The sequence below is a fragment of the Lagenorhynchus albirostris genome, chromosome 1 (genome assembly GCF_949774975.1).
Source record: "Lagenorhynchus albirostris chromosome 1, mLagAlb1.1, whole genome shotgun sequence".
Taxonomy (NCBI): domain Eukaryota; kingdom Metazoa; phylum Chordata; class Mammalia; order Artiodactyla; family Delphinidae; genus Lagenorhynchus; species Lagenorhynchus albirostris.
Genome location: NC_083095.1, coordinates 87,026,055 through 87,049,916, shown reverse-complemented (window position 1 = coordinate 87,049,916; position 23,862 = coordinate 87,026,055). Strand labels below are relative to the sequence as shown.

General features: G+C 41.8%; 3 protein-coding genes across 5 annotated transcripts in view; 1 reads left to right on the top strand and 2 right to left on the bottom strand.

The window, feature by feature from the left end:
• Positions 1–5,960, bottom strand: part of WDR76 (WD repeat domain 76) — a 63,111-nt gene extending 57,151 nt beyond the window's left edge. Inside the window, exons 1-3 of the mRNA XM_060149042.1 lie at positions 5,618–5,960; positions 5,308–5,389; positions 4,047–4,457 (exon numbers count right to left, since the gene is read on the bottom strand). Of these exons, the coding sequence (XP_060005025.1) occupies positions 4,047–4,457; positions 5,308–5,364 (468 nt within the window). The 5' untranslated portion in view covers positions 5,365–5,389; positions 5,618–5,960. The remainder of the gene's footprint in view (positions 1–4,046; positions 4,458–5,307; positions 5,390–5,617) is intronic.
• A 1,362-nt stretch (positions 5,961–7,322) lies between these two features.
• Positions 7,323–20,183, top strand: MFAP1 (microfibril associated protein 1). Of its 2 annotated transcripts, XM_060168919.1 has the most exons (9): positions 7,323–7,535; positions 11,265–11,484; positions 12,633–12,762; positions 13,273–13,460; positions 13,983–14,091; positions 14,194–14,354; positions 16,006–16,165; positions 19,282–19,371; positions 19,466–20,183. In XM_060168919.1, exons 1-9 carry the CDS (start codon positions 7,457–7,459, stop codon positions 19,646–19,648), a joined length of 1,320 nt encoding a protein of 439 aa, XP_060024902.1. In that variant the 5' UTR covers positions 7,323–7,456; the 3' UTR covers positions 19,649–20,183. The 2 variants fall into 2 exon arrangements, with proteins under 2 accessions (XP_060024902.1, XP_060024911.1); XM_060168928.1 differs by lacking the exon at positions 16,006–16,165.
• Positions 20,184–22,035: 1,852 nt separating this feature from the next.
• Positions 22,036–23,728, bottom strand: HYPK (huntingtin interacting protein K). 2 transcript variants are annotated; one of them, XM_060149011.1, is made up of 4 exons: positions 23,142–23,728; positions 22,748–22,803; positions 22,345–22,396; positions 22,036–22,193 (listed from the first exon to the last, which is right to left on the bottom strand). In XM_060149011.1, the coding sequence occupies exons 1-4, from the start codon at positions 23,301–23,303 to the stop codon at positions 22,098–22,100; spliced, it is 366 nt and encodes a 121-aa protein (XP_060004994.1). In that variant the 5' UTR covers positions 23,304–23,728; the 3' UTR covers positions 22,036–22,097. The 2 variants fall into 2 exon arrangements, with proteins under 2 accessions (XP_060004994.1, XP_060004997.1); XM_060149014.1 differs by lacking the exons at positions 22,036–22,193; positions 22,748–22,803 and having other exon boundaries at positions 22,337–22,396; positions 23,142–23,342.
• Between the last annotated feature and the right edge of the window lie 134 nt (positions 23,729–23,862).

The window sequence follows — 23,862 nt, the reverse complement described above, 5'->3', positions numbered from 1 at the left end:
CAAAGGATTAATCTCCAAAATATACAAGCAGCTCATGCACCTCAATATCAAAAAAACAACCCAATCCAAAAATGGGCTGAAGACCTAAATAGACATTTCTCCAAAGAAGATACACAGATTGCCAACAAACACATGAAAGAATGCTCAACATCAGTAATCATTAGAGAAATGCAAATCAAAACTACAATGAGATATCATCTCACACCAGTCAGAATGGCCATCATCAAAAAATCTACAAACAATAAATGCTAGAGAGGGTGTGGAGAAAAGGGAACCCTCTTGCACTGTTGGTGGGAATGTAAATTGATACAGCCACTATGGAGAAGAGTATGGAGGTTCCTTAAAAAACTAAAAATAGGCCTTCCCTGGTGGCACAGTGGTTGAGAGTCTGCCTGCCGATGCAGGGGACACGGGTTCGTGTCCCGGTCCGGGACGATCCCACATGCCGCGGAACGGCTGGGCCCGTGAGCCATGGCCACTGAGCCTGCGCGTCCGGAGCCTGTGCTCCGCAACGGGAGAGGCCACAACAGTGAGAGGCCTGCGTACCGCAAACAAACAAACAAACAATTAAGGACATTAGGTTAAGTGAAATAAGTCACAAAAAGACAAATACTATATGATTCCACTTATATGAGGTACTTATAACAATCAAATTCACAGAGACAGAAAGTAGAATGGTAGTTTTCACAGGCTGAAAGGAGGTAGGGGAATGGGGAGTTATTTAATGGGTATAGAGCTTCAGTTTTACAAGATGAAGAATTCTGGACATTCGTTTTACATCTATGTAAATGTACATAACACTACTGAAACTGTACACTTAAAAATGGTAAAGATGGTAAATTATACATTGTGTATTTTACCTCAATTAAAACTTTTAATTTTTAAAAAAGACAATAATAAGTATTGTTGAGGGTATAGAGAAATTGGATTTTTCATAGTGGTTATGTAAAAATGGTGCAGTCACTTTGGCAAACAATTTGACAATTCCTCAAAAAGTTAAACACAGTTACCATTTGACCCAGCAATTTCACTCCAAGGTATATACCAAGAGAATGGAAAACATCACACAAAATCTCACAAGTAAATGCTCATGGCAGCATTATTCTTAAGAGCAAAAAAGTGAAAGCAACCCAAATGTCCATCAACTGATGAATGCATAAACAAAATGTGGTATATCCATACAATGGAATATTATTCAGCCATAAAAAGGAATAAGTACCAATACATGCTACATGAATGAATGATGAAAACATGGTAAGTGAAGCCAGACCAAAAAAGCCATATATTGTATAATTCCATTTATATGAAATGTCCAGAACAGGCAAATCTATAGACAGAAAGTAGATTAGTGGTTTCCAGGGCTGAGGGAGGGAGGAATAGGGTTTGTAGTCACTGCTAACAGGTATGTGGTTTCTTTTTGGAGTGATGAAAATTTCTGAAATTGGATAGTCGTGATGGCTGCACAGCCTTATGTATGTATACTAAAAAACACTGAATTACACAATTTAGTAAATTTTATGTTATGTGAATTCTATCTTAATAAAAAAATAAATATATGCTTGATGACAGAAACTAGATATTCACATAGTCTTAAAGTATATTCCTCAAAGTATTTAGTAATTACAAAGGGAAAAATAGTAAGTTTACATTAGAGAATCCTGGCAGACACCACCTTAGCTAAATGATCAAGGTCAACATCACCAGTAAAATACCAACATCATGTACACCCTGATATGATGCACTGAGGAGGGCACTTTCATTTCTGTGGTATGCTTCCCCAAAATGCAAAATCTTACTCTAATCATGAGAAAACAGCAGATAAACCCAAATTGAGGGAAATTATACAAAATAACTGCCCAGCACTATTCAAAAGTGTCAAGGTCATGAAAGATTGAGAAACTGTTTCCAGATCTACAGAGACATGACAACTAAATCCACTGTATGATCCTGGACTTGATACTGGAAGAGGAAAAGGATATTAGTTGGAAAACTGGTGAAATCCTAATAAATTCTGTACGTTAGTTAACAGCACTGTACCAAGGTTAATTTCTTAGTTCGATAAACATTCTATGCTATGTATGATATTAACAAAAACTGAAGATGGGTGAAAGATATGAGAATTGTCTTTACTATTTTTGCAGCTCTTCTGTAAGTGTAAAATTTTCTCAAATTTTTTTAAAACTGTTCAGAAATGCTTCATGACATTAAAATATTTAATAGAAGGACTGAGAGATGAAATTTAGCAAACTTCCCAGAAAAGGAGAATAAAATTCTAGACTTACAGGCACTTGTCTTTGATGTGACAGAAGCCATCCTTCACCTGAGAACAAATAAGCTTATAAACTAAATACTTTTCCTAGAGCATGGTACCACAAAGCCTTAATCATTTTACCCCAAAAAGATAATTATCGAAAGGGAAGAGAACAAAAGAATGAAATGTTCTATAAAAGATGTGAGCTCGGGCTTCCCTTGTGGTGCAGTGGTTAAGAATCCAACTGCCAATGCAGGGGACATGGGTTTGAGCCCTGGTCCGGGAATATCCCACATGCCGCAGAGCACCTGGGCCCGTGCGTCACGGCTGCTGGGCCTGTGCTCTGGAGCCGGCGAGGCACAACTACTGAAGCCCGAGCACCTAGAGCCCGTGCTCCGCAATGGGAGAAACCACCGCAATGAGAGGCCAGCGTACCACAACGAGGAGGGGCCCCTGCTCACCACAGCTGGAAAGGGGCCGCGCGCATCAGCGAAGACCCAATGCAGCCAAAAATAAATAATAAATAAATTTATTTTTTTTAAAAAAAAGATGTGAGCTCTTTCAGCTTGTCCTAAGAAAATATATGCTGAGCATTTATGACTCTGACTATCTCCAGTCCTACCTCATGTTCTAATTTCTGACCCTGTTTACCTTACATCAAAATAAAATCTGTTTTATATTAGCCTCATATACTCAGAATCTTACAGTTCAAGAGGCCAAAGAGATAATCAAATCCACTGGTTCTCAAAGTGCAGTCCTGGACCGTTGTCTCTAGGAAACCATTTTAGACATGCAAATTCTACACCCACTTCAAAACTTCTGAATCAGAAACTGGTGGTGGAGCCCTGCACAAGAGTTTTAACAAGCCTCCCAGGTAATTCTGATATAGGCTAAAGTTTGAGAACCACCAATCTTATCCAATTTCCTCACAGTAGAAGTGATCTGCTTAAAGGTACAAGGTTTCTTAGAAGCGGCCATGACTAAAACCCAGGCTTCCAACCCCCAGTCCAACGCATTTATGACTTAGCCCACCCTGTCCCACCACAGGTCCTAGTTCATTACAACACCGCCTCAATTATCCCATCTCCCTTTCCCTACCATCATTTTCTGTTCTAGTTCCATCAACTTTTCATCATGTGGTAGGGTTTTACCTTGTCTTGCATAAAATTTGTCACTTTAAATGAAGTACAACACTCCCGGCAGGCAATAGAAGCCAAAAGAATTAGATGCTTAATTCCTTAAACTGATGGAACTATTATTTTAAATAGAATTAGTGTTTCTCACGTATCTTCTCTACTCCATCACTTGTCTCCTTTACATAATTAAAGGAAATATTCAGCACATGAATGCAATCAATTAATGGTGATTTTCCTAACCTGACATGGAGTCATTCAAATGCTATATGTCCCACAACTCAGCTTCTTCTGGTACACTGTGCATAAATATGTAAAGGTGAGCATGACACCAGAAAGTAGAAGTAAGCTCAAAAATAAATGCAATAAAAAAAAAAATTTTTTTTAAATAAATAAATAAATGCAATAAGCTGAGAGGAAGAAAAAGGGAAGCAGAGTGAAGATTAAGTCAATCCCCTCTTTCACAAATCGAAACCAAGAGTAAAATTAACCCAAGGAAGTTATGTTATACATTTAAAGAATAAAATTTCAGTTAAACATAAATTAGATGACAAAATAATCTGTTTGAGCTAATGAGACCCTTGATAACCTTAGCTTATCAGAACTTAAAAACATATTTTTAAATACGAAAAATTTGAATAAGCTAGTAATTAAATTCTTACCATGCCTGGTGTGGTACCTTCATCACTGTCTCCATCCTGGCTGCTTTCTGTATCAGCACTGAGAATCACTGTATCTGAAGTGCTCTTGTATTGCCACTTGTTACTTTCAGCATGAACATCTAAGGATGATTTTTGCAGAGTGGATTCTGCCTTGGAAGATGTGGCTTCCATCTTTGGGGTTAAAATCCTTCTGCAAGTTTTCTTTATTTCAGCCTTCTTACATTTCTTACATGCCACTTCATTGTTAGAATTCTTATCTAATAGGGATTTGGAGCGCTTAAGTTGATCTGGCTTGTAGCTACTGAGTGAAAAGGGAACAAGACACACCTTAGCTGTTTTTCCTAAAACTGTAGTCTGTACCGGTCTCAGAGACACATAAGCGATGTTTTGGTTTTCCTTATATTCATTCACCTATTCAGGTCAATAAAGGAAAACAGAGAGTATTAAAATTCCAGGTTTTAAGTCTTTTCTTACAGATCTGCATAAATAAATCTAATTCCTATTTCATAATGACAACACAAAGCCAAACTGATAGCCTGTAAGGAAACCTTTTTCCCTCCAAAATCTAGATACCTAATTCATTAACCTGAATAGAATTATTTATTATACTGGACACATTTCTTACCCATGAGTCGGCCAGACCAATAATAAAAATGACGACAGGGGCTTCCCTGGTGGCGCAGTGGTTGGGAGTCCGCCTGCCGATGCAGGGGATACGGGTTCGTGCCCCGGTCCGGGAGGATCCCACATGCCGCGGAGCGGCTGGGCCCGTGCGCCATGGCCGCTGAGCCTGCGCGTCCGGAGCCTGTGCTCCGCAGCGGGAGACGCCACAACAGTGAGAGGCCCGCGTACCGCAAAAAAAAAAAAAAAAAAAAAAAATGACGACAATTTGTAACTGAGGAGACTGAGTAACTGGAATTGTTGCAAGAGTGGGAAACTGACCATAACGACTGCAAAAGCAAATGCAGGCTTCCGGATCCCAGCCAGACACTATTTTGGGGGTTATTGATAAGCATCTTCCTCAATGCTGAAGGTCTACTTTCCAGAGGAAAACCAGGACAGGCATCCCCGCTTATCTTTTAAAGCAACACCCCCAAAAACCCGTTAAACTGAGAGATGCCCCAAGGAGCAGGAAAGTTTTAGAGTCAGGAGGTGCCGGGTGGCAAGTCCTCCCATCCTCCTCGGCCTATGCCCGGCACACCCCTCACGAAGACTGAGGCAGGAACACACCCGAAAGGGACAAGCCTTTTCTCCCATTCACCTGGAGTCGCTGTCTGGAGCCCACCTTCTCCTCGGCCTCCGCGCGCGACCCAGACATCCTCCCTCCGCTTAGCAGCTGGCGTCTTCCCGCCAAGATTGCGGCGGGAGGCGGGGATGGGTGGAGGTGGGAGGGGTGGGGAGGGGTCCGGGGAGGGGGAGGCCAGGGCGGCGCAGGAGGGTTCCGATCCCAGCCGGTGGGAGGGGGAGAGAGCACTGGGCGTTACATTAGTCTCTTAAAGAGGCAAGGTTGCCAGCCTCACCCCAAACTCAAATTCCTCAGGGAATAGAAAGGACCGAATCGACATTTTTACCTTGGATCCAGGTGATTTTGATACTGCTGATGCCAGTATCTCACTTTGAAAAACACCTGCGCCTCTCCTAAGGAAAAACCACCTTGCCTAGCAACGTGAGCCTGGAAAAGACTCAGGAGCACTTAAATACCATATGAAATAGAGAGGAAATGAAATCAATATATATGCAGCCTTTACCTCAGCCCCTAGTTCCTTGTAATCCCACCACCAGAAAATTATGCCCAATGGCCACCGTATTTTCTTCCTAGGAATAGAAGCATTTTGATTTTTTTTTTCAAGAGCTGATAACTTAAGCTGGTTTAAACTTCACCCACCAGTTAACTAAGTTGGTTTAAACTTCGCCCACCAGTTAACTAAGATTTAGTGATGACCTTACAAAGCCCAAAGACTGGGGAAATGTTTTAAATAACTTTTGTATCACAAAGCATCATAAATAAGATTTCAGGGCACTGTATTTCTTATAGTCACTGCCATATTAAACTTTTTTTTTTCCTATTTTCTGGGTTGCCGCGAGCAGAAAAAATTGCCTTCCCAACAGATTTACTCCCTCTGGATAGCATAGTTTTGGAGCTGATGAATTTATAACAAATTTCTATCTACTCTTTTACAGTCCTTTTCTTTATAGCTCAAAATTGCTCCCTTGATTGGTTACTTGAGTTATCCACTGTTCCTTGATCGAGACTTGCCCAATTCATTTCTTCTCCCAGCTGAGGCCCAATTTTAGGATACAGGTGAAATAATTTGAGAACTAATCCTATTAACAGCACCTTTAAAGCCCTTCAGGAACTTGCACACTCCTTGACTCAAAAATTACTGATAAAATCAAACTTTTCATAGTGTCTGATATATACCATGTTATTTCTGGACTTCAAGACTTTGCTCAGGCTGTCCCTTCTCTCCCCACCACAGCAGTTATAAAACCCTTTCTACAGTGACTGTGTTCTGACTACCAATTAGCCTATGTTTTTTAACACAACCCAACTAGTAAATTGGGATTATTTCAGTTACTCTTCTATAAGCCCTTGAAGACTTACTAAATGAAATTCAAGTTCCTGGAGGAAACAAGCCTTTCAACAATATTCCATACTCCTTAGAGAAAGCTAAGCGTGGTGCTTAATAATTACTTATGGACTTTTATATACAAACATTTCAGCCAGGAATATGTTTTAATAGGCAGTCTCCAGAAACGGAAAGAACTGTAAGGCCTAAGAGTGTTCGGATTTCAGGCACTGTTCTAAGCCGCCTGGGGGATTTTTTTTTTCTTGCCACTTGCCCTCACGTGACCAAAAAATACCTCACCACAACCCGCTCAGCCTCATCAACTGAGTTAATCAGGTGCTATTAACAGGATTTCTATTCCGATTAAACGCTAACTCTGAGCTTTCAACAATCTGGACAAACCGCCCTTCACTATCTCCTCAGTTTCTTATCCCTCACTACTCGATTTTCCTTGGCTTCAAACCAACTCTAACGAGCGAAACCTTTCATTCAGCCTTTCCTCGCCGCAGGGTCTCAACAGCAAAGCCCAGCGGAAGCAACTTCCCGCCAGAAAGTGCGTCCAAATACTGCGAGACTGAGGAGGCCAGGGCGGCCTATGAACATGCGCAGTAACAGACTCGACGTTCTAGCCGTAGGCGCCCAGACGTCCTCCACAATCCCACAATCCTCTGGTCGCATATTTCCGGTTTTTCTAGCTCAGCCGGAAGTGGTGTCTCTATCAGTGGCGCAGCAGTGTACAGTGGCCTTAGTGGAAGAGGTTTTTTCTGTTCGTTGACGTTGTTCTGTTCTGTTCAGTTTGGAATCAGTCAAGTTTGGGGAGTCACTGCCGCTGCCGTCAACATGTCGGTCCCAAGCTCACTCATGAAACAGCCGCCCATTCAGTCGACGGCTGGGGCCGTCCCGGTTCGCAATGAGAAAGGTACTGTGCTGAGCGGCTTTCCAGTCGGATCTTACCTCTTTCCCCAGCATATTCCAAACCTACCCCGGGCCCACCACCTCAACCCCAGCGACCCTTATGATCTTGCCCCCTATTTCTTCGACTTTCCCTATCAAACTCGCATCCAGTCGCGTTGCTTAGGGGAAACAAAAGCTACTTCCGTCTCATCCTGTTACTAGAGCCTGTGTGCTCTCTCCTACAGCAAGCACCCTGTTGCCTTGGCCTCCACCAATAAGTTAGACTAATAAATATAGTGAATGCCTGCTGTTTGCAAGGGGTTGTGTGGGATACAATCCCTCTTTTGTTATCCATAGTCTGTTTTTGATGCTTCTATAACTCTTATCGTTGTTAATTACATGTCCATTTCCCTCTACTGCATCATAAGCTCATAACCTCCTTGAGACAGGAACTCTTATTAAACTTTTTATCCCTTCAACCAACGCAGTGCCTGTATTTGTTAAATTGAATACAAAATGGTGTAAGACAGTGGTGTAAGGAACTCATAGTCTACTAGATGTGAGACATGCAAAAAGAGGCACATTCTAAGCAGCTGTATGGTCTTTTGCACCTATAATACCTGTCACATAGGTGATACAAACGAAGTGCTTAGGGAGGGCAGAGAAGGAATAATCTCTTCAGATTGGGGTATTTAACTTGATCTTTAAAGGATGGGTGCAGATGGATGAAGGAAAACTGTACCTGTTTGGGAAGTCAGACTGAAAGTTAGAGTTTTTTCAGTAAAGTATTTGAAAACTAATGTCAATTCTTTTTTAAAAAAATATACGGTACCTATTCTTGTGCAACCTGCTTTTTTTTTTTTGACTCAACATGTTTTTTGAGAAGTATTCTTTGAATACATGAAGATCTTATTCATTCATTTTAACTATTTATGAGTTCCATTATATAATTAAACCACAGTTTGCTCCCTGCTGAGGGACAGTGTTGTTTTGTTACTTTTTCTCCTGTTAACAAACAGTGCTTAAACATGTCTCTTTAGTGCACTTGTGTAAGAATTTCTCTAGGGTAGGGTGAACCTACATTGACACATCATTATCACCCAAAGTCGGTAGTTTACATTAAGGTTCACTCTGGTGTTGTACATTCTGTAGATTTGGACAAATGTGTAGGGACATTTATCCATCATTATGGTATCACACAGTATTTTTACTATGCATTTAAGGTTACTTCGTATCTTTTCATGGCTTGATAGCTCTTTTTCTTTTTAATTGCTGAGTAATATTCCATCATCTGGATGTGCCACGATCTATTTACCCATTCACCCAGTAAAGGACATCTTGGTTGCTTACAAGTTTTTGCAGTTATGAACAAAGCTGCAGTAAATATCTGTGTGCAGGTTTTTGTGTGGACATAAGTTTTCAACTCCTTTGGGTAAATACCAAGGAGTATGATTGCTGAATCATACGGTAAGAGTATGCTTAGTTTTGTAGGAAACCATCAAACTATCTTCCAAAGTGGTTGTGCCATTTTGCGTTCCCACCAGCAGTAAATTAGAGTTCCTGTTGCTCCACATTCTCACCAGCATTTGGTATTGTCAGAACTCTGGATCTTAGCCAGCCTAATATGTGTGTAGTGGTATCTCATTGTTTTTTTAATTTGCATTTCCCTGACGACATATAATGTGGAACATCTTTTCACATGCTTATTTGCCATCTTTATATCTTCTTTGCTGAGGTGTCTGTTAAAGTCTTTTACCTCACCTTGTTCTTCACAATTGTCTTGGCTCTTTTTGACCTCCTGTTCTTCCATATGATTTTAAAATCGCCTGAGAACAGCTTTTAATGAAATTGCATTAAAATTATAGATCACACATTTATCGATCAACTCAGGCACAGTTGCCAGCTTCTCATCCTTGAACATGATATATTTCTCCGTTTATTTTGATCTTTTATATCTTTAAATACAATTATATATTTTTCCTCCTAAAGGCCTACATCATTTGTTGATTTATTCCTTAGTATCTTACAGATTAGTTGCTATTGTAAATAGTATTTTTTAACTGTATTATCTAATTATAGGTAGCCAATGTACAGGCACATTTATTTTTATCTAACGTTTATCCAGCATTCTTCTTGAATTGTTTTTAGCTTATCTGTTGGTTATCTTGTATTTTCTATATAAGTAATCATATAGTCTGTAAATTGTGGCAGTTTCTTCCTTTTCAGTTCTTACCTTTTATCTCCTTTTCTTATTGCTCTAATTAAAACCATAATATAACGTTGATTAGAAGATATGATAGGGACAACCTAGTGATGCCCACTGTTTTTTAAAGGAATGCCTCTAATGTTTTATCATTAAATATAATGTTTGCTGTATCTATTGTTAGATTATGTCACTTTAAATGTATAAACTTTATTTTTTTTATTTTGTTGTGATTTCTCATTGTTTGGGTTTTTTTTCCGGTACGCGGGCCTCTCACTGTTGTGGCCTCTTCCGTTGCGGAGCACAGGCTCCGGACACGCAGGCTCAGTGGCCATGGCTCATGGGCCCAGCCGCTCCGCGGCATGTGGGATCATCCCAGACCGGGGCACGAACCCGTGTCCCCTGCATCGGCAGGCGGACTCTCAACCACTGCGCCACCAGGGAAGCCCTCTCATTCTTTTTTTAATATTTATTTTTTTAATTTTTTAATTTTATTTATTTTTTTGGCTGCATCGGGTCTTAGTTGCGAAATGTGGGCTCTCTCGTTGAGGCACGCGAGCTCAGTAGTTGTGGTGTGTGGGCTTAGTTGCCCTGTGGCATGTGGGATTTCAGTTCCCCAATCAGGGATTGAACCCGCGTCCCCTGCATTGGAAGGTGGATTCTTTACCACTGGACCACCAGGGAAGTCCCATAAATATATAAACTTTAAATAGTACATTACTTTTTTCCCTGTTAACTTTCTAAGGTTAAGCCATGCTTGTAGTCCTGGGCTAAATCCTGTTATGTCGCTATAGCTTAGAGGGGTTTTTTGGTTAGTTTTTATATTGCCTGAATACATTTGCTATTATGTTATTTAGTATTTTTGTATATGTTCATAAGTGAAATCCACCTAAAATTTTTCCTTGAATTGTACAGTTTGGTTATCAGGGTTATATTCTTCTTATAAAATATGTTGGTTAGTTTTCACTGATTTTCTGTTCACTGGAATTGTTGGTATTTGTAAAAGACAGATAATCTACTCTTGCAGGTTTGATAGCACATAAGCTAAAAGAAAAGAAGGTAGAAATAAAGATCAGAAGATTGCGTTATATGGTAATTTATAAAAGCTGCCACGGAAAAGTCTCAAACTAAAAGAATGAACAGTATTTTAATTTTATATTCCCACTTAAGTCATCCTTACTGTGTGCTGGGCACTATTACAAATAATTAGCTTAAGCACATAGTTGAGGTGGAATAGCGTGAATTTGTGTTGGAGGTAGTCTCCCTATTTGGGGGGACTTTTTCTATTGTTTCACTGCGCGCCTTCCTCCACTTCATTGTACCCAAGCTAAGCCTCATTATCATTAGTGTTGGTGTTCACAAGAATGCCTTCGCATGACTTGGCCTTTGTAGGAAAACAGCATTAGATGAATAGATGGTTGGGTAATGGCTCTCTTCTTCTCCTGCTTGGACTCTGGTTTGCCAGGAATACAGGGCTCTACCTGGAAAGGCCAAGGGTTGAAGGACATTGGGAAAGAGGCTACTGAAACATAAGTTATTTTTCTCACCCAGGTGAGATTTCGATGGAAAAAGTGAAGGTAAAACGTTATGTGTCGGGAAAGAGGCCAGACTATGCCCCTATGGAGTCCTCAGATGAGGAGGATGAAGAGTTTCAGTTCATTAAGAAAGCCAAAGAACAAGAAGCAGAACCTGAGGAACAGGAGGAGGATTCATCTAGCGACCCTCGGCTACGGCGTTTGCAGAACCGTATTAGTGAAGATGTGGAGGAGAGGTAATGACTAGGGTTATGTTTCCCTGGACCTGAACCCCTACAGGTTAATTAATAGGAACAACAGCAGTAATAGCTAATACTTGAATAGTACTTACTATGTGCCAGGCACTGTTCCAGGTATATTACATTTACTAATTCTTGTAATCCACATAATAACCTTATGAGGTAGGTACTGTTATCCCCATTTTTACAAGTGAGCAAACAGGCACAGTGGGGTTAGGAAAATAACTCATTAAGGTGATGGAAAACACAGACCGTTGGTTGGTTTGTTGAGGAGTCTTTTTAGCACAAAGATGTTTTATAAAATTTGAGAAATTTGATTTTATCCATGCATTTATTCTAAAGGCCAGTGAGGAGAAATGACACTGATGAAGTACGAAAAAAGGACTGATGTCGAAAAGGGAGCCTCCCAATGAGGGGTTTTGTGTATTGTGTATTGACTGAGACATTACCCTACAGAGGAGGCCAGAGGCCCCAAATTTTCACAGTTCACATTGTCTAAAGGAGTTTTTTCACAGAGCCCTGGGCCCAAACAATTCTGTTTATTTTATTAAGTAGTTAGATCCAAATGATTTAATAAATATTTATGTCCTAGCAACTTAGCCACTTGAAAAATATAATATGTATAAAAGAAAAAACATTTTTATTTCGTTTTTACATAACCACAGTTACTTACTACTGGGGTTTGCGTGTCTCTTGGGCACTAACAACTTCTCAAACCTTAGAGTCACATTGGCACTGTCACTCATTTCCTGTTGCATATTGACTTCATGCAGTACTTGCTTTTTATCACAGCAGCCCAAAAATCCCAGTTTTACTAAGATATATCATTGAAAGGAAACATAGTGTGATCTACTGTTGAAATTGTGAACTACCTTGAGCTTTAAAATATATCCCAGTGCACCCATCTATGTTTGTTGCAGTGCTCCAGGGTGCCTCAGCATACATGTAATGTTTTGGGTCCAACTTGACTATTTGTTCTAACACTTTGAGTTAGTTTCTTTAATTTGCCCCTCAGTTTCCTCATCTCAAGACTTCAGTACTAATAAAAGCAAACATAATGTCCAGGTGCTCTGTGACTAAGGAAATGTGGTTGATGCCTCTTCGTTTTTGTGAGGTTGGTGTTACACTTGGACACTGTCTTTCAGATTGGCTCGACATCGGAAAATAGTGGAACCTGAAGTGGTTGGAGAAAGTGACTCCGAAGTGGAAGGAGATGCTTGGCGCATGGAACGAGAAGATAGCAGTGAAGAAGAAGAGGAAGAGATTGATGATGAGGTATAATTTCGGAAAGTGGGAAGTCTTTCTGGATACAAGAAAAAGTTAGGGCTTGTGCTCCTTTGATGAGGCCTTAAAGGCGCAAGATATCTGCTTTTGGCAGAAGTCTGATCCAGTGTTCCCTGCTTATTGGGGATAGGATTGAAATAGAATGGTACTAAACATAAAATAGATAGCTAGTGGGAAGCAGCCGCGTAGCACAGGGAGATCAGCTCGGTGCTTTGTGACCACCTAGAGGGGTGGGATAGGGATGGTGGGAGGGAGGGAGATGCAAGAGGGAAGAGATATGGGGACATATGTATAACTAATTCACTTTGTTATAAAGCAGAAACTAACACATCATTGTAAATCAATTATACTGTAATAAAGATGTTTAAAAAAAAAGAAATAGAATGGTACTAAGTTGCATTTACTCATATCGGAATTTGTTGAGCTTGATGAGGTTAAAATAAAAAGACATCTCAGAGCACAGGCCAATTAGCTGACTGGCTTGGACATGTAACTTGACAGGAAATAGAACGGCGCCGTGGCATGATGCGTCAACGAGCGCAGGAGAGAAAAAATGAAGAGCTGGAAGTCATGGAGGTGGAAGATGAGGGACGTTCTGGGGAGGAGTCAGAATCAGAGTCTGAGTATGAAGAGTACACAGACAGTGAAGATGAGATGGAGCCTCGCCTTAAGCCAGTTTTCATTCGGAAGTAAGTATCTCACAAACCAGGCCTGAATCCTGGAAATAATTACTGCTTTCCAGGTCTGAAGATGGAAGCCTCTTTTCCCTCTCCTGCTCTTCTGAAATGTAAGCACCAAGGAAAAGTCTTCTGCCCAGTGCCCCAACTCGGCAGGGTATTTGCTGAGGAATATCTTGTTAGCAGGGAGACTGAGTTTGTTTTCACATCTTCTTTTCCACTTAAAGAAAACATACCTGCCAAGGTGTTATATTCTTTTAAACACAAAATCAAGCTTGAAGAGCGAATTCCTATTCCTTTCCTAATGGCTAGAAATCCTAGAGTCCAGCAGATTTCTTGCTATTCAGGCAGTTCTCAAAGATGAATGGAATTTTGATGCTCTGAAAACCAAGAATGACTCCCATTTTGGGCTCTTTGCAAATAATAGAGCCAGAGATTGTTGGGCTTTGTCTGGTTTGGATGGGACTTAATTTAGGGGAACAGAGACCTCCACTCTAAGGGCTTTGGGTAATTAACAGGACCTCTGTGCTGCAGGAAGGACCGGGTAACGGTTCAGGAACGTGAGGCTGAAGCATTGAAACAGAAGGAGCTGGAACAGGAGGCCAAACGCATGGCTGAAGAGAGGCGCAAGTACACACTCAAGGTACTGGAGGTAGCTGTGAGGATTGAATGCAAGGAGTTGTGTGCTTAGGTCTGTCTGAGGAGAATAAGGAAGTCCAACAGTTGAACTGTTCTCCCTATCCAGATTGTAGAAGAAGAGACCAAGAAAGAGCTGGAGGAGAACAAGCGGTCCCTGGCTGCACTGGATGCACTCAATACTGACGATGAAAATGATGAGGAGGAATATGAGGCATGGAAAGTTCGGGAGCTAAAGAGAATCAAGAGGGACAGAGAAGATCGAGAAGCGTGAGTAATAGGATGGGTGTAGAGTTAAATACCACTGGTGGGACAGGTTCCTAGTAGGGTAGCTCTGAGGCTCCACACCTACTATGAGTTCCATTCTAGCTTCCTTTAGGGTTCCTGCAACTGGGTGGGTTCCCCATACATTGGAATGTGGCTTTTACAATAAAATCAGGAAAAAGAAATGCATTTTGTCCATGTTTCTCCACAATAGAGTGCCAGCTGATACTCCCTTTAGTAGTTTCCTAGTAGACACACACAAGTTACTCACTGTAATCAGTTATCTGTTGTTGCATAACAACCCAACCCAAAAGTAAGTGACTTGAAACAATTATTTCTCATAATTTTGGAGGTTGGCTATGCAGTTCCTCTGCTGATTTCACCTGGGTTCTCTTACGCAGTTGCGTCCAGCTGGAAGATTGACTGGGCTTCACTCATGCGTCTGGTAGTTGGCTCTGTCAGTTACGATGCCTCACTTCTTGAGTAGGCTAGACTAGTTTCCTTACATAATGGTCTCAGGGCAGCATTCTAAGAGGGCAAAGGTGGAAGCTGGCAAGGTCTTTTGAAGCTCACATATCATTTCTGCAAAGGGACATGCATACTGTGAGGGGAAGAATTTGTGGCATTTAAATAATCTACCACAATCACTGTGTTAGAGCAGAATCATTTCTGAGCTGCATCACCCATTCCTAAAAATTGATAGGAATGAGAGAGGGTAATCCCAGATTATAATCCTCAATAGAAGACTCTGTCCTCAGCCTGCAGTTTCTAAGGTTTTTATCCTGGGCGTCAAGGAGTCCATGTACCCTTTAACATTGTATGAAAAATTATGTGTTTATTTGCATTTTTTGAAGAAAAGGGATCTATGACTCTCCACCCCAAAAAAAGGGTTAAAGTCACGCAGTTTAATTAATGAGGGTGATCCTTGGTTTGTGACATATAAGCACATTACTAAAGAAATACCAGTAAACTCTTATACAGAGTTATTGGTTTTTTAACATATAAATTTATTTATTTTTGGCTGTGTTGGGTTTTCGTTGCTGCACATGGGCTTTCTCTAGTTGGTGGCAAGCGGGGGCTACTCTTTGTTGCGGTGCATGGGCTTCTCATTGCAATGGCTTTTTTTGTTGCAGAGCACGGGCTCTAGGCACCCAGGCTTCAGTAGTTGTGGCACACGGGCTCTAGAGCGCAGGCTCAGTAGTTGTGGCACACGAGCTTAGCTGCTCCGCGGCATATGGTATCTTCCCGGACCAGGGCTCGAGCCCGTGTCCCCTGCATTGGCAGGCAGATTCTTAACCACTGCGCCACCAGGGAAGCCCCCAGAGTCATTTTAAATTCTTGATTTTTTTTTAACTAAGAAGGCTTTTTAGGGAAGGGAAATTAGTAATGTTATAAAATCAAGCAGTGGTAGTATGTCTAAACCTCAGAAAGGCTAGAATCAACTTTCAAAAGTTTGCAAAACCTGGTCTTGCAAGCATAATGAAGACTATGTCACCCTCTTATTTATTGAGCTCCCGATCTTGATTCCTAACAGGTAATAACTAGAATTGATGAAGATGAATGATGGTTGAAAGGAGCTGGGACTGTGTCATATTCAGATAACTGGGTCTTTCTGAAGCTAAAATGATACTAATAAATAGTTTTGTTCTCTGGACAGGCTTGAAAAGGAGAAAGCAGAAATTGAACGCATGCGAAACCTGACTGAGGAAGAGAGGCGAGCTGAGCTTCGGGCAAATGGCAAAGTCATTACCAACAAAGCTGTTAAGGGCAAATATAAGTTCTTACAGAAGTATTATCACCGGGGTGCCTTCTTCATGGTAAGAAGTGAAAAGAGAATGGGAAAATGGGGCAGTAGGAATAACTCCCCATTTCCCTGGTCCTGGGATGTTACTTCCACTTGCCAGTGGTCAGCTTTCTCATTTGCTTTTTGCCTCTGAAGAATACAGCACCAAATAGAGGAAAGCATTGGCAACAGGATTTTAGATGTAGCAGCAACTGTTCTCTTTTGGCCCCAGCTCTCAGAAGGAGGAAATGATGTAATAGAAGAATTGAGGAACTGAAATAGTGATCTATATAGATACTAGACTGTTTGGGTTCCCCAAATCACTTAGATATCATTATCCATAGCTGAGTGAGAAATTTTGGTTATGAGAAAACCAGGCTCTGCAAAGAACTTTACATTAACTCATGTTTGGGTGGCGTAAGTTTAATTTACTTCATTCTGAGCTGACAGAAAGTGACTAAGTCTAACCAAAAAAATTGTTAATTATCTAACCATTATGTGTAATGCCATCATCTTTTTTCTTCATATAAAAACCAAAGTCAAAATATCAGTCTGTTAACCCTGTATAAAGTGAAAAGGATTTCTTCCAAATTATTTGGGTTAGCACTAGTGATAATTCCTTAATAGAGAGATAGCAGGAAAGGGAATGGGAGAATTGGTTACATTTATTACTCTAATAGCATGTGGTTTGTCAAACTATTTCCTGATGTTAAAGAAGTTTTTATCAAAAACTAGACTAGCTTTTTCAAATGCTGTATAGCAAACCTTAAATATCCCTACTGCAGCTAATTCCTGCCTTTCACTGTAGAAAAATTTTAAAACTTCACTGGAGGATTCCTTACTCCTCTCCCTCCATAATCGGTTTCAGTCTATCTGCTCAGCAGGAAATGTTTGCTTATTATGTAGTTTTCCAGCCCATGTGGTTTTCAAGATATGAGTCAGTGGAGATTATGAATTACTTCTTATACTGCTTCAAAGTCATAAAATATCATTGCTTAAGCATTTCAGCAGCTTTAATAATCAAGCTCCTTAAGGAAGCAGTGCATTGCTGACTGTGACACATAAGGAGAGGTTTATGTGAGTCTTTTGGTGCACATACTCAAATATCAACTCTTCTCATCTGGACAAGGAGAGTGAAGTTGAAATGGCTTCTGAGATTAAATGAGGGATTCTCAGACTCTAACAAGGAGAAAAGTTGGTTTCATGAAAACTGTTTAATTGTCCTACCTTTAAATTGGCCTTTCTATAGCTGAAGGGAAAAAGATTACTCCAAAAGTATGTTTGGTTAAAGGACTCAGCTCTTCCATGAAACTTTCCTTAACTAAAATGGTACTATTTTAATTCTTTCAGCACATATGTTTATGATCTGTATCATAACATTATAGTCTTATTTATATGTTGATTTGAAACTATTCTCTATAGTTATTTTATACAGTTCATTAAGTAAACCTTTTGAGCATTTACTGTATGAAGGGTACTACTGCTAAGCACAGCTACAGGTTATATAATCCTTGCCCTCAGAAGGCTTATAATCTAATAATAGAGCTAAGGCAAATATCTACTGTAACATAAAGAACAGTGAAAGTACTAAGGGACTTCTGAAGAGAGAGGTGTTATATGTGGTAGAAGATTGAAAAGGGTAACATCAAGGAGGTGACATTTAAGATATATAGACTTCCTGGAACTTCCCTGGTGGTCCAGTGGCTAAGGCTCCACGCTCCCAATGCAGGGGGCTCAGGTTTGACCCCTGGTCAGGGAACTAGATCCCGCATGCTGCAACTAAAAGAAAAAAAAGATCCTGCATGCCACAACTAAGGATCCCACACGCTGCAAGGAAGATCCCACGTGCCGCAACTAAGACCCAGTGCAGCCAAATAAATAAATAAATCTTTTTTTTAAAAAATTAAGATGTATAGACTTCCTGACATTCAGGGGGGTAGGAAGACATTCCATGTAAAGGAACAAGAAATGGAGGCAAAAAGTATCATCTGTAAAGGCAAAGGAGTAGATTAAGGCTACACAGCATTTGGCCTTGACTAGTACACAGAGGAACTGTGCTTATTTAATAAAGTAGAGAACCATTGAAGGTTTTTGAGCAGGACAGAGGTATAATGAGAGTTGTGTTCTAGAAACATTAATCCCATGAAATGTGTAAGATTGATTGCAGGGAAAAACTATAATAACCCAGGTAATGAGAATCTAGGTAATTGAGAGAATGTTGGTCCTATTAACAGAAGTTAAGTCAGGAAGAGGCTGATTTGGAAAGGTTAGGGATACAGTTTTCACTTTAGATGTGAGTTTGAAATCCCAGAATACCCAAGCTAAGATGTGTATTGGGCAGTAGAAGAATCAGGATTGGAGATTTGAGAGGCCTGTATGAAGTTGAAATCATGTGAGTGAATGAACATGTTGAGTGCAGAGAAGAATACAGCCAACCTTCAGGAAATGTCTATACTTAGGAAGGAAAAAGACAACACAAGGGAAAAAAGGATTATCATCTCCTCAACTAGATGTAAGCTCTTGGTTCAATAGGTTCAATACCCTCTGCTTTCTTTTTTTTTTTTTTTTTTTTGGGGGGGGGGTAGGAGTTTATTAATTTATTTATTTTTGGCTGCGTTGGGTCTTTGTTTCTGTGTGTGGGCTTTCTCTAGTTGTGGCAAGCGGGGGCCACTCTTCATCACGGTGTCCGGGCCTCTCACTGTTGTGGCCTCTCTTGATGTGGAGCACAGGCTCCAGACACGCAGGCTCAGTAGTGTGGCTCACGGGCCTAGTTGCTCCGCGGCATGTGGGATCTTCCCAGACCAGGGCTCGAACCTGTGTCCCCTGCATTGGCAGGCGGATTCTCAACCACTGCGCCACCAGGGAAGCCCCCTCTGCTTTCTTTTTATCCCTTGTTGTAAAATTTAAAAAATTTGTAGTTTGAGGGACTTCCCTGGTGGTCCAGTGGTTACGACTCTGCGCTTCCACTGCAGGGGGCACGGGTTCGATCCCTGGTCAGGGAACTAAGATCCCGCATGCAGCACAGCATGGCCAAAAAAAATTAATTAAAATAATAAAGTTAAATGGTTTTAAAAAATGATCCCTAAAAAACAATGTAGTTTGAATATATGAGAAATAAAACCACAAGATTGATAAGACTCTTTTCTACAGGATGAGGATGAAGAAGTATACAAGAGAGATTTCAGCGCACCTACCCTGGAGGATCATTTCAACAAAACCATTCTTCCCAAAGTCATGCAGGTATGGGGTACCTTAATGACATGAGAGAAAAGTAACGTATTGAGGGCTGTGACATGATATGTCTGGTGGTATAACTCATCATCTGTCCTAACAGGTCAAGAACTTTGGACGCTCTGGTCGTACCAAGTACACCCACCTCGTGGATCAAGACACCACCTCCTTTGACTCAGCATGGGGCCAAGAGAGTGCCCAGAACACAAAGTTCTTTAAACAAAAGGCAGCTGGGGTACGAGATGTATTTGAGCGGCCATCTGCCAAGAAGCGGAAAACTACTTAACTTATTCTTCCAACTATGGGACACAAGGGGAAATCTCAGCATCTGGTCCTTGATTGTTTTTACTACTATTTACATGGCCCCTGTATCCAGCCTGAGCCTACTGCCATACTTGTGACACTGGGCAGACCTAGTCTTTGAGGTGCTTTGTGAGGTTTGGACTCATGCTGAGAAACCTGCAGAAAAGCACTGTCCAGGTAGGATTAGAGGCTCCCCACTTAGGACTATTTCTGAGAAATCTTCAACTTCATTATTGCTCTGGCTTCCCATATTCACTTGGGACTGTTCCAGGTTTCTTTTTCCAGCCCTTAGCTTGGGTTAGAAAAATGGATGGGCATGTAAGCGGACAATATTACTTCTACCATACAGGAAATCTAAGCTCATTGAAACCTGTTTTGCATTTTTGGGGTAAATTTTTCTAGATGAACATTACTTTTTGATCCATTTATGTGTGTGTGTGTGTGTGTGTCAAGAAATAAAAGAATCATACACCAAGAGGTCTTTTAGCATACCAGAAATAAAATGTGCAGGCTGACAAGTATCTACCTATTAACTAAAATAAAAGACAGCAAGGAATTATCAGGCAAATTATGTTTCACATTTTAATCATCTCCTTTGATCTCAGAAACCAGCACAGATGCTAGACAGGCTGTATTGTAAGTGGCACCTAGATTTATTCCATGAGCAAATGTGTACGTGGTTGTCCTTGCTGTCTAAACTGTAGCTGTATATAACAAAACAGGACACATGAAATGAGGAATCCATGTAGCATACTGGTATCTTCTTGCCCAGCTCATATATCGAGGGCATAGTGCTCTGAGTTGCAATGTAGCGACAACATGTTAGACGTCACTGGCAGAGTTAAATTTAATTTTTTCCATTTAATATTTACCACATGACCACCGTGCATGTGGCAGAGCATTAGGAGTCCCAGGGGTTATAAGGAATGACATTTAACCAGTGGGAAGACTATCTCTAAATTGCATTAAAAAATGAGAAGAGGGGGGACTTCCCTGGTGGCACAGTGGTTAAGAATCCGCCTGCAGGGCCTCCCTGGTGGCACAGTGGTTGAGAGTCCGCCTGCTGATGCAGGGGACACGGGTTCATGCCCCAGTCTGGGAAGATCCCACATGCCACGGAGCGGCTGGGCCCGTGAGCCATGGCCGCTGAGCCTGTGCGTCTGGAGCCTGTGCTCCACAACGGGAGAGGCCACAACAGTGAGAGGCCTGCGTACCGCAAAAAAAAAAGAATCCGCCTGCCAATGCAGGGGACACGGATTCGGGTCCTGGTCCAGGATGATCCCACATGCTGCGGAGCAACTAAGCCCGTGTGCCACAACTACTGAGCCTGTGCTCTAGAGCCCGAGAGCCACAGCTACTAAGCCCATATGCTGCAACTACTGAAGCCCATGCACGTAGAGCCCGTGCTCCACAAGAGAAGCCCCTGCAATGAGAACCCCGTGCATTGCAACCAAGAGTAGCCCCCGCTCACCACAACTAGGGAAAGCCCGCGCGCAGCAACGAAGACCCAACTCAGCCAAAAATAAATATCTCATTTTAGAAAATGAGACAGACAAGGTCTTTTCACAATCTTTAAATGCCCCACTAGAAGAATCATAAATCCTTAAATGTCCTAGAATAAAAATACGAGTGCAAATAATTACTGTGAGGTAATAAACAGAGATGAATATGTCACTTGTATGTGCCAGAAGGAGATACAATCTGAGAATTATCCTAGAGCCAAAATGAGAGTGAGAGCTACATTCACCTGCTCATGAATTCTTACAACAACCTATCAGATGTATGTATCATTTTATAGTTGAGGAAACAAGCTCAGCAAGGGTGAGTTGGTGATCAAAAATTTGATCAACTTTTAAAGTAAAATTGCTTTCTCTCCAGGTTAGAAAATGGAATCCAAGGTGTAAGTGTTGTGGTTCAGAAAATATTAAATCAAAATCTTTCATAAATTCTATATAAGACATAACCTTTGATAACTTCTATTGTAGTTACCATGTTCCCACCTCAGTACCTAAATTCTAACTCACAGTGGCTTATGAACTGGATTGGTGACTTAAAACTATATACAGTGGCTCCTAGGCAGGTACTGGCCTTTCAGCTGTTCATAAGCTACCCTAGAGACACATGCCATGGAGTACAGTACACTTTGCTGAGACTCTAAGTGTACCTTGAATGCTGTTGAGAACTAGTCATATGAATGAGCCTGATCTGCCACATAGCATCTGCATCTGAACATGAGGCACTCTTCTACACTGATCCTTCACATAGGTTCATTAAGGGTTATACTCCAACATGTAAATTTCCCACAATAAAATACAATATGATATACATTGCACTTGATCCAAAATGATAAAACTGCAACTTGGGGAAAAAAAAAAAAACGACATCTTTATTGAAATAAGTTAATCCAGTGGGTAGGTCTGAGAAAACACAAATCAGTTGGTTAGGGCAATAAGAGCCTCTACCACGTTGCCCATGTGTTCCCTCAAGCTCCGTTCTGCTGCTGCTCGCGAGATCTCCATCTCTGTCATCTGCAGGAAAAGGATCAATGATTTTACCTAAGTCTCCTCCCGGGCATTAATGTGCCAGCAAAACATGAGGACTCTACTTGTTTGGGGAAACAACCCAAATTTGACAAAGAAACCGCCCCCACCCATACACTAGTTAAACATTACTACTCACTATCAGCTCCAGATCTTCCTTCTTGATAGTGACTTTGGCCAGTTCCTTCTCCCTGCAAATATTCATGTACTTAGTCCTCATTCTTTACCTCCATCATAAACTCCCAGAAAGGATTTTTCCAGCTGTGCCTTACAAATAAATGACTCTTGATAAACACTGTTGACTGAAAATACAAAACGACTCCCACCCTCTCACCTCACGTCCCATCCCATCCCCTGGAATATTTACAGCAGGCAGCAGGTGTTGCCAGGAGGCCTTTCCTTCCACCAACAAGAGTAAAGTTGTAAATCTTAGATCTGCAGAAATGGGTGATACAGTTGAAGAACAGTACAAGGTACAAAGGCCTAACGATGGCTTTTTTTGTCTGGGGGAATGAGAGGGGCCCGTAGGTAAAACGACTTACCGCTCCTGTTTGGCTTTCTGCTCCCGGGACCGTCTATCCCCAATCACGGACATGGCCTACGGGAAAGAAAGATCTAGTTACTGCTCTGCTTACCCACAATTCCTAATAATCTAAAATACCAGTAACAAGCGGGTGAGGTGTGTATTCACGATGACGAGCGTACCAGGAACCGGGACCTACGTTTAATTCAACTCTGTGCACCTGAGACCCATTTTAAACCCAATCTCCATCAAGTTCCTTTTCGCAAGCGGCGGGCTCCAACGACGGTTCAGTTTCCCTCTTGCCTCCTCCCACCATGGAGATGGAGACCCATCCTGGAGCTGGGCTTCCAGTTTCAGCCTCCCAAGCCCCTTCTGCTCTCATCCCTCCCAGACAGGCTCCCGGCCAACCTCACCGTCTCCAGATTGGAACTCTGGATCTCCTTCTCTTCAGCATAGTCGGTGACTCGCTCCAGGTCCGCCGCCCCACTGTCATGTTTCCGTGGCTTCTCTGGAGGCCGCTCCGGGCCGCTGGTCTCAGTCTCCAACTCTAGCTCCACGTCCCCCTCTGTCGCCATGTCGATCCCACCACGCCGCGCCAGAGGCCCGGCCCCGCCTCAGGAAGACTTCCGGTAACTGCCTCGCAATTTCCGCCGGGAGAGGAGGAGGCGGGACCGGCCGTAGGCCACACCTTCTTTGGTGCTCTGGTTCTAGAACTTCAGCGAGGAAACCAGTACGCCTTTCAGACTTCCCTTCGGGCTTCTAGTGTTGCTTTCTGCCAGGCCGTGTCCCAGACCTAACCCGTCACCACTCCAGGCCTTCCTATCCTTCCCTTCTCTTCACCTAGGTCCAGCCCACACACCCCAAGGAATTCTGTTCAAGATGGCTGACGTCTAATCCTAAACCAATTAAGAATGCTAATCTACAAACCAGATATGCAAACTACTCCCTAATCTGGGGAGAACAGACTGAGTGGCCCAAGGACCCTGGGGAGAAAGTAGTTTCACAGGGACATTTGCATTTACCACATCCTGAAGGTCGGTGTTCTTTTCCTGATGTCCCTCCCCATTCTGTCTGAAACTGGGTGACCAGCCCCGGCACAGCAGGAGTCCAATGGGCTGAGGACAAAAGAAAGCT